The following is a 10,184-nucleotide window of genomic DNA, read 5'->3' on the forward strand; positions in this document are numbered from 1 at the left end:
ACCCTGCACACTTATATTATGATTTAACTTCATTCTTCATATTTTTCTTTCAATCAACACAACAATATTTTGACCATTAAATATTTCAGTGATCTTTTATAAGTCAGTTAAATTTAAACACTCAATTAAATTTTTAAACACAACAAATAGATTCCAACTTACTATCCCAATGAAAATGGTCAAGAAATATTGATTTGCAAATAACACCACCCTTTCCCTATGTAAATTAACTAAGCCTCTTCATTACAGTCTTTTTAGATGATATATGCTATTTCTAGCTTTCTTCAGCACCCAAAATCATATGGAACAAGTGCTTTTAGCTCGAGACCACTAAACCTGTTGTTTACAAAACTAAAACAAGAGTAGGAGAAATATTTAGTAAATATAACAACATCAACTCATTCAAATCTAAATTAATCCTCCTTTAAATTTAAAATGTCAAGATTTTGTGCCATCACGGATTGGTTTTGAATCAAACTGTTGTAGTTAACAACGACTTGCTTGTTCCTCTTGATGATGTGAACTTGATTAATTTGTACCAGTTATCTTCCAAGGGCGTCTTTGATTGGAACCTGGATGGAGGTGGAAAAAATTTGCAAGAAGAAATTAGGGCAAATGTGAGCACCTTGCGGAATTATAAAAAAAATCCCAAAATAGTTTGCAAGTTTACTTACAAATCTTCTACTTTTCCCTTTGGCGAAGAACTTGCGCAAGAGCACCACTCGAGACAGCTCCTCGGAGATCATTTATGGATATGGATCACCACTCGGGAGAGCTCCTCCGAGACCGTTTGTCGATTTGGATCACCAGAAGAGGCCGCGAGAGTAATAGGATACTATTGCGTGTGTGTTGAATCCGCGAGAGACGTTGTGTCGAGAGTGCCCGCGAGGGTTCAATTTTGTGAGTTGAAGAAGCTGCACCAGAGCCCGCGAGAATGCCCCACCAGTGTTGTGTCGAGAGGGTTTAGAGCTCGCGAAAATTTGGCTTCAATTTTACATCGATCAAATGAAATACCCGATGTAGAATACTAATTTTTACATCGGTGAGAAAGAGAACCGATGTAGAATTGTTTACATCTTCATTTTATTTACAAAACTTCCACCACCTTTCTTATTTACATCATTTCTAAAGGAACTGATGTAGATATAATGATGTAAAACAATTATTTTCTAGTAGTGCTTGTATCTTTATCTTTGGGTGTAGTTAGTATATTAGAGGGTGTTACTAGTATGTAGCACTTGTAACTAATTAGTCTTGTGATTGGGCCTAGTGGGTGGTGCATATTCTCATGAGTAGGGCATCCACATAGGTATGCCCTACACCTTACTATAGTCTACACAATTCCATTTAGTAATATACATCACACACTAATCACTCCATTCACACTTGCCACATAGTAAGCTCATATAGTCTAGTTTAGATCTAGAGCATGGGCACGTGGCCTTTGGGGGAGTTAGGCACCAATTTGAATTCAAATTCAAACTAAGTGGTGTGCCACTTCACCATAGTTAGCCAACCTTGGTTTCTAAGCTAGCTTAGTTTATATATAGTTTAGCCTTGTACTTGAACAAACACTTTGAGTATTTTGAGTAAAATCATTTGTTGATTCCCTTCTTAAATTCTTGAAGGTGGCACCACTCTCCACCCTCTCTTATATCATTTAAAGTCTTTCTTTGCAACTTTGGAGCTATAGATAAAGATTGGAGAAAGTAAGAAGCAAGATATATAAGTGAATTGGTAATCATTACTCCATCTAGTTTCCATCACTGAGTATATGAAATTGAGCAGGAGACAAAGCTTAAGGCTTTGATTTTATGTCATGGGTGTTGTTTTGACAATGTGATGTCGAAGCTAGGGGATATTGTGCTTATTTTATGCTTGGAAATTAGAATTTTTTTTATCATGTTTTATTTTCTTAAGGTTTTATAAAGGTCAATTTTTGTTTGCCTATGTTATGAATTTATATATATTTTTATTCGTTTTGTTTAATAATGGAATTTTTACTCAATAAAATTAAGACTTAGGAACCCCTTTTTACACAGTTTTAGTAAAGAAATTTGTTCTATTCAATTTTTTTCTAAAATAATGCATTTTCATAATAAACGTTTGAGAGTAGAAAGATATCACATTATTCACATATTCGAATTATCAATGTGTTACAACATCTTTACATTTATATTATTCTCTCTTTTAAATAGTTCTTAAAATAAACAAATTATTTAAGTAATAATTCAAGTATTACAAATCATACTAAATAATCATCAATTATCGAAAACTATTTTAAATTAGACTTTAGATGTTAGTAAAATATATCAATAAAAAAGATTAAATTGATGATATTCAATATTTTAAGAACTACTTATATAATTTTATTACTGTAAGAAATATTTAAGAGAATGATTAATCGTTCAGGGATCAAATTGTGGTTTACTCATTAATCTTGTGTTTAACTTGATAACTAGAAAAGTAACCATTTGATGCATACAAGAATGTAAAGATTGTTTTCCAGAGACAAAAATAAATTGTCCGCTAGGATGTTTTCATAGACTTAAAAAAACTAACCTACTCATGTGGTTGATTTTGGTTCAAATAACAAGAAAGATAGTTTTTTTTTTTTTTTAATAATGGAGAAAGATACATCTAACTATACTCATCTAATTAACTATGTTTAGACACCATCCCTGAGGTAACGCGCAAATAACGATACATCTAACTACACTTATGTTAACAACTCAACACTAATTGTTCAACGAATCATAGGAAACCCTTCTCCTTTTTCCTCTCCTTTTAAACTTACTGGCTTTCACTTATTTTCACACAAGTTTATAGTCTTCAAGGTTTATTAATACAATCACTTTGATATGCCTGCATTATATATATAACTTCTCTCAAATTATATCTTCTCTAATCCCCTACCCTCCTCGATCCCTTTGACAGTGGGTTATAATCCTATTGAATATATATAAATAGATATATGAGAGTCTTATGAATATCTCAAATTCTTATTGGATTAAAAATATCCTATGAACAAGTTTGAAAAGTGTTACACATTGCAGCCACTACTCGTCAACACATTGGATTTGTCTTCGATAGTAGAGATGAAAGCACTTGCTTCAAAGACCTTCATTTGATTTCCATGGTTAGTAATTCGTTTTGGTAGATTATGTATATATTATCTTTTGAACCTTTGCATGTCCTCAAGTTGTAACCAAAATGTGAATTATCATCCCTTTTCTTCTAAACATTTTTTTAAATAAAGAGAAAATTACTTTCATCAAATTCTCACCAAAGAATCGAGAAAAACAAATGAATCAAAAAGATTCTCACCAATGCCCTCCCTTTTTTATTACGTAACCCTTATTAATTGTTTGAAAAAACAATACACTAATATCTCTTGTACAATATATTAACTTTCTTAATCATTTAAAAACATATATTACACTGTGTACACTTATAAGAGGAATTGTATTTAATGGTAAAAAAACTAAAGACTAATGTGCAATTTTAAGAAACCCATAAAGAATTGGGAAAATTTGGTCTTTTAAAAAAGAGATTTTTTTTTACCTTTTTTAATATTCAGTAAAAACTGTCATTTTCAATCATTTTTCGATAAACAAAAAATAAAATAAAAGGGTCAAATAAATTAAAATTTGATCATAAATTAAAATTAACTAATACACCTCAATTTTTTTTTTTAAAAAAAAATCTTTTATTTAATCTATTTATAAGTGGAGGTAAATTAGTTTATTTTAAACTATGAAAAAGTTTATTTCATTTCATTTAGCTCAAATAGTGCATTGCTTCATCAAGAGGACTACAATCTTAGGAATGAAATTTTATTGAAACACCACTTCTCTGCTACCTAAACATAGGGAGCCATGCAAGATGAATCAAAATATTAACATTGTATACTCTTTAAGATGCGCAAGAGATAAAAGTTCAAAGTCATATCATTCATAAACAAAGACAAATGATGTGTGTCATTAAGTCTATACTACGTTTTCCATTAAGTTACCAAAATTGCCAAAAGCCTTTAATTCCATAGTACCTTCCTTCATGGTTGGTCATTGTTGTTGACCCTCGTCTTCATTTGGGCTTAGCCTCTTCGTATAGTGTATTTTTTATCTCCATTGTTTCTTGCTTAAATTGAACTTTTATGACGTATGAAGTAAGATATTGATTACCACTAACCCACCCTAGCCAATTGTTGGTTGTTGTCCCTCATTATAACTTTTTCTTCTTTTTCTTCTTTTCTTTTTCTAAGATTTATCTTCTTTCCTTCGTAGAGAATAGAATTGAACATAAGAAGAAAATAGTAATATTGAGCAACAAGAGAAGGAGATCAACATAATAGAAGCAATGGGATTTTGGGAACTATTAGAGGTGGCTTCTGCACCAGTTATTCAAGTCTTACTTATCAGTTTAGTTGGAGTTTATATGGCAAGTGATTATTGTAATAATCTTCTTTCATCAAACTTTCGAAAATCCTTGAACAAGGTAAGAGATAAGCTGAATTAATATCAGTTTTTTTAAAAATATGATGAATACTAATACTAATTTCTTCAATTCTCTTGCATTTTATTTTTCCTTAGAGGATAAATTAAGGACAAAATCTGCTTTATTCTTATCCAATCATTTTTTTTCTTTTCTTTTGTGTACCCCTTGTGCAGATTGTCTTCATTGCGTTCACTCCTTCACTTATATTTGTCAGTTTTGCCAAGAATGTTTCTCTTGACGAAATGATATCATGGTACACATTGATTAATCTTAAATTTTGGTTTTGTCTATATTTTAATAGAATGATTTTGAAGTGCGATAGTTTTAACTTTTAATAGGTATATTGATTTATTGCCACAATGTTACATATGTATATGATGTGATGAACTGATATGTGTTACTAGGAGGGAAAATAAGAAAACAAATAATAAACCTCAAAGGCGAAATAAGATAACCATATATCTATTTTGGTACATAAGGAATAAGTCGTGCCTAGTTCTAATTTTCAGGAAAACATTAATGTTTTGATAGAATAGGATAATGCTATATAATATATATCATACATCAACATATCTTTGCTGAGACAAAATTAGGAATAAACTTTCTGAAGAGCTTCATATTTGGTGATATTACTTTGAATCATTTGTCTTACCCTAAACCCTAAACCTTAAATCCTAAAATTACATTTAACCAAGGCAGTTTGAGGCTAAACCTATCGTAGTTTGTTTAATCATTAGTCGGATACTTCGTGTAAAACATTGCCTACTAAAAATTAAAAAGGGGTTTATCCTAATTGACCCTACAAACTTAAACGTAAGTCACATTAGTTACAAAGTGTAGCAAAAACTAAATTTGATTTTGTTATCTTTGCCACTAAAAGTAGCAATTAGATCATTTATGTATACCTTTGAATATATATATATATATATATATATATATATATATATATATATATATATATATATATATATATAAATTTATGCATATTTTGAAATTTACAAGAAGAAAGAGATAAATGAACTAAAAAGAATTGTCATACAGTGGTACACAATTTATAATAACATAATATTTATCATCAAAAATTATTTTTGGTTTCACTATATATATATGTTTTTATATTATTAAAAAATATAAATAAGTTATAGTGATATATAATATATGTTGTTGAACTTCATTTAAAATTAACATTAAGATTGTATGTAATTATATATTAAGTAGATTTATAATCACATATATTATATCGATAATGACATTTTTTGTATGTCACTATATGTAATATCTCTTGTAATAAAGGTATTCATTGTGGACACAGAAGGGATTTGATTCTTTTTATTTGTTTATACTAAATGTTTTACTCATTAATGCAGGTGGTTTATGCCCGTTAACATTGGATTTACCTTCTTAATTGGAGCGATTCTCGGATGGATAATTGTAAAATTATTAAAACCAAACTTGAAAGTGGAAGGACTTATTATTGCTTCATGTTCAACAGGTACTATAACATGGCAAGAGTAAAATTTGGAAGAAATGGAGAGGCAGATGTGAAAATTATAATGTATTGTGACTTGGATTCATGCTTTAATACATTTGTAAATTTTTATTTCTGTTTTCACCAATCCTTCCATTTTTCACTCCTACCAAACTCACATAATTTTCTCACAAACCCATTATTTAAAAGCTTCTCAAGGATGCCTTTTTGATCAGGAAACATGGGTAACCTTCCGGTTGTAATTATCCCTGCTATTTGTGATGAGAAAGGAGGTCCATTTGGTGCACCTGATGATTGTCGCAACAGGGCTCTCTCATATTCGTTTTGCTCTTTGGCGGTAATACATTCATTTTTACACTTGTTTTGCTTTCACCATCTCAACATCTATCTCATATTATCATCTTTTATTAATTGTAGCTTGGTGGTGTCTTCATTTGGACATATACTTATCAACTAATGCGAAACACATCTATGAGATACAAGGCATTTGAGGCTGCTGAGATCTTAAAGATTCCCAACAAAGAGGTTGAGGCTAATGTAGAAACTCGCCTTCTCAAGCAAAATGATGGTTACACCATAGACACTGAGAATCAAGTTGTAAGTCCATGCAATACATAGTAGTTTATCATTGTCATGTTTGTGTGGGTAGAAATGAAAATGTTGGCATGAAAACATCGTATTAAAACAAAGTGCGAGAATGTTGAAAGTGGAAGTGGTTTTATATTTTTTATCAAAGAACAATGAGTGAACGTCAATATTTTTCTTTCCTCTTATTTCCTTTTACTCTGGTATATATATTTTATACATTCTCATTTATCTCAAAGTCGAATTAGTATAGTTTATATATAACATGCTCAACATTTTGTTGGATCACAAAATGAATATGAATTTGCAGATTGTAGACCAATGTTCATCCATTGTATCAATAAATACGGAAAAAAATTTATGGCATAGAATGATGGAAACTATAGGTCAGATTCTTGCAGAACTAATGTCACCCCCAACAATTGCAACAGTGAGTTTCTTTTTTTCATTTTTTTGTTTTCAAATTTGCTCCTTAGTCTTTAATTCACTCTACTTTTGTTTTTGATTTTCTTCACTATATAAGTTCAATGATCTTGAGAAATTTTACATGCTTCCATGATCAGTTTTTAGGTTTCCTCTTTGGTGGAGTTGCATGGCTAAGGAACCTAATAATAGGGCATGATGCTCCACTACGAGTGATCCAAGAATCCATTCAAATGCTAGGGTAAGAGCCTTTACTCACAAAACTAATGTCTCAGTACTTCCATATTTTACGTTGTTTGGTTTTTTATGTGAATGTTGGGCTTTAAAAGTTCAAGGAGGAAAAAAAAGTGAGAGTAATATAAATGATAATAATAAAATGGTTGCCACACAATAAAGGACAATTATATAGAATAAAATATTAGTGTGGTAATAACCGAGAAAAAAGATGATACAAAAGAGTGTTTGAGTTAGAATATTAATATCTACTTATTAAATATTTCTCTAGTAGACAATCAATCTCAAAGTATCATAAAAAAAATCTCTAGAAATCTATGACTTCAAATAAGTTCTTAATTATGTTTCAAAGTTTCTTTTGTCAAATTTTAAAAAAAAAATTGTCATTTAAGAAGCAATTATAAGAACAGACAATTTTTTTTTTGTATTTAGGAGTAATGAGACAAATTAACATATTTACTAGGTAGTATAAATTATTTTCAAATGTCGTTATGTTAAGGCTTAATTGTGCAGTGTGTAAGAATCTCAATGAGCAATCAATCACAAATTTGTGCTTAATGATTACGACTATAATTTATGACTACCATAAAAAGAAATTGAAATCCACCCTGAAAACAATTACAAGATTTAATCAAAATTTAATATAGAACAACCTCACATAATTGAGGCACATAATGCAACAATGTCTTAATATAATAAGTCCTAAAAATGCAATGCAAACATCCTAATCATTTAAGGTGATTTCAAGATTTGCAAAGAATGCCACTAAAAGCACCCATTTATATGTTAAATTGCATAAGTTAGAGGGAGACTAAAATACATAAGAGGTAATTGTTAAAGAGGACATTATGGTGAATAATAGATCTTATTCCTAGAATTTGGTCTTTAGACAAGCTCAACAGTGTAATGTTATATCCATATAGCCAACGCCACTTATATGCTATTTTTTTGGTTTTTCTCTCTTTCTTTTCTAATCACATAAACTATTGTTACTAAATTTATTCTTTACAGGGATGGTACAATTCCTTGTATCACTGTTTTGCTTGGTGGCAACCTAACACAAGGTATAGAAAATTAACTTGCACAAATATAACATCAATATTCAATATATTTTTAGAAAAATTGTAAACTAGAATTAGTTTTTCATTTTTGTATGTCTTGAAATTGCAGGCATGAAATCATCAAGTATCAAACCATTGATTCTCATTTGCATCATCATAGCTCGACTTTTCTTACTACCTGTTATTGGATTTTGTGTTGTTAAAGCGGCTGCAAACTTAGGTTTCCTTCCATTGGACCCTCTATTTCAGTATGTGTTGGTAATGCAATATGCCCTCCCACCTGCAATGAATATCAGTAAGTGTTTTATATACTTTTTTATTAAGCTCTTTCCATGACATAGGTCCAGTTTGGATTAGCTTATCACATGTGAGAGCTTCTTAATTGTAAAAATATTATTATTAAAATTTGATGTTAATTTTAAATTATATAAAAATATTGACTTATTTTATAAAGATTATACTTCGATGACATTATGCAGGTACCATGGCTCAACTATTTGATGTAGGCACTGAAGAGTATTCTGTTATTCTCTTGTGGACATATGGAGCTGCTACTATATCTCTCACTCTTTGGTCAGTATACCTTATGGGATATTTTATTAGATGAGAAGGTTTTACCAACCAAACACCTTGAAGGAGATCATATACTCGATCTGTATACAGAACCACAAACAATAGTTGTATAGCTGATACTTGTACAGTAAACCCATTTCACCTGCTTTATTTTAGTGATAGTCGATCATGTTGAAGCATCTTATGTTGAAGACTTGGTAAAATTTCACATGATATGCTCTATAAAATCATATACATAACAAAATATAAGAAAGAAGTTAGGAGCATATATAAGTAAAAGCTAGATTGTGTTTCATGGCCTTGCAAAATGTTTGTGGTGAGAGTATATGTGGTTGAAAGCATTAATTTTACTTCTAGTTTTCCTTTATATTCTCCAAAACATGTCTACTTATTTGTAACATCTACAAGTATCCGTTGTAAAAGTTATATAAGATAGTTGCTTATTAAACTTAATATTTTGTCTATCAAATATCTATTTATGATGTTCACTACAAGAAAAATATAAATTTCCGACAAAAAATTATTGACGGATATGGATCCGTCGGAAATTTCTGACAGAATTTTCTGACGGATATTTCTGTCGAAAACTTCTGATGGATTTATATTTCTGTCGAAAATTTTTTACGAAATTTTTCGTCGAAAATTTTTTGTTGGAAATTTCCGACAGAAATATAAATCCGTCAGAAATTTCCGACAGAAAATTTTTGACGGAATATTCTGTTGGAAATTTCAGACGGATTTATATTTCCGTCAAAAATTTCTGATGGAAAAATAAATCCGTCAGAAATTTCTTATTTTTAATTATTATTTTTAATTTCTTCTTTCTAATTTATTATTTTTAATTTCTTATATATATATATTTGTGGTATTAAAAATTTTATATATCTTTTAAAGGTATAAATATATATTATAATTATTTATTACAAGTTTTTTATATCTATGATTAGATGAAAATAAATTAGGTCACACTATATTTTATTATAATTTAGTTGGTTTGAACCTAACTTTCTTTAAAAATATATATCTTAAGTATGACTTATTTATCTATCATAGACATTTTTTAAATGTTTGAGTAAAACTACAATCATAAAGACTTATTTTATAATAATTTAACACTATTAAAAATATAAAAATTAATATGTTAAATTTTATAAAAATAAAGTTTAATTTATTTATGATATAAATATGTTTTTAATATCTAATATATATTTTTAGATGATAATTTATTTTAAAATATATCTTATAATAACAATTCTAAATGGAACATAAATCTTCTGATTTTTCTTATTTTGATTTTTTTAATCAATGTATACAATTTTACT

General features: G+C 29.2%; 1 protein-coding gene across 2 annotated transcripts; it reads left to right on the plus strand.

The window, feature by feature from the left end:
* Positions 1 to 2,732: 2,732 nt before the first annotated feature.
* On the plus strand, positions 2,733 to 9,212 carry LOC109791491 (protein PIN-LIKES 7). Of its 2 annotated transcripts, XM_020350789.3 has the most exons (11): positions 2,733 to 3,139; positions 4,287 to 4,497; positions 4,671 to 4,750; positions 5,865 to 5,989; positions 6,202 to 6,323; positions 6,404 to 6,583; positions 6,882 to 7,001; positions 7,135 to 7,235; positions 8,240 to 8,292; positions 8,399 to 8,584; positions 8,769 to 9,212. In XM_020350789.3, exons 2-11 carry the CDS (start codon positions 4,360 to 4,362, stop codon positions 8,894 to 8,896), a joined length of 1,233 nt encoding a protein of 410 aa, XP_020206378.1. In that variant the 5' UTR covers positions 2,733 to 3,139; positions 4,287 to 4,359; the 3' UTR covers positions 8,897 to 9,212. The 2 variants fall into 2 exon arrangements, with proteins under 2 accessions (XP_020206378.1, XP_082931389.1); XM_083075263.1 differs by lacking the exon at positions 4,287 to 4,497.
* Positions 9,213 to 10,184: the final 972 nt, after the last annotated feature.

The sequence above is a fragment of the Cajanus cajan genome, chromosome 5 (assembly GCF_000230855.2).
Source record: "Cajanus cajan strain Asha chromosome 5, NIPB_CcT2T_4, whole genome shotgun sequence".
Classification (NCBI taxonomy): Eukaryota; Viridiplantae; Streptophyta; class Magnoliopsida; order Fabales; family Fabaceae; genus Cajanus; species Cajanus cajan.

Bases quoted from the DNA above. Each gene is read 5' to 3' on its own strand.
- LOC109791491 (XM_020350789.3), top strand. From the start codon at position 4,360: ATGGGATTTTGGGAACTATTAGAGGTGGCTTCTGCACCAGTTATTCAA. The intron at 4,498-4,670 runs GTAAGAGATAAG...CCCCTTGTGCAG, and splicing joins TTCGAAAATCCTTGAACAAG to ATTGTCTTCATTGCGTTCAC. The intron at 6,324-6,403 runs GTAATACATTCA...TATTAATTGTAG, and splicing joins ATTCGTTTTGCTCTTTGGCG to CTTGGTGGTGTCTTCATTTG.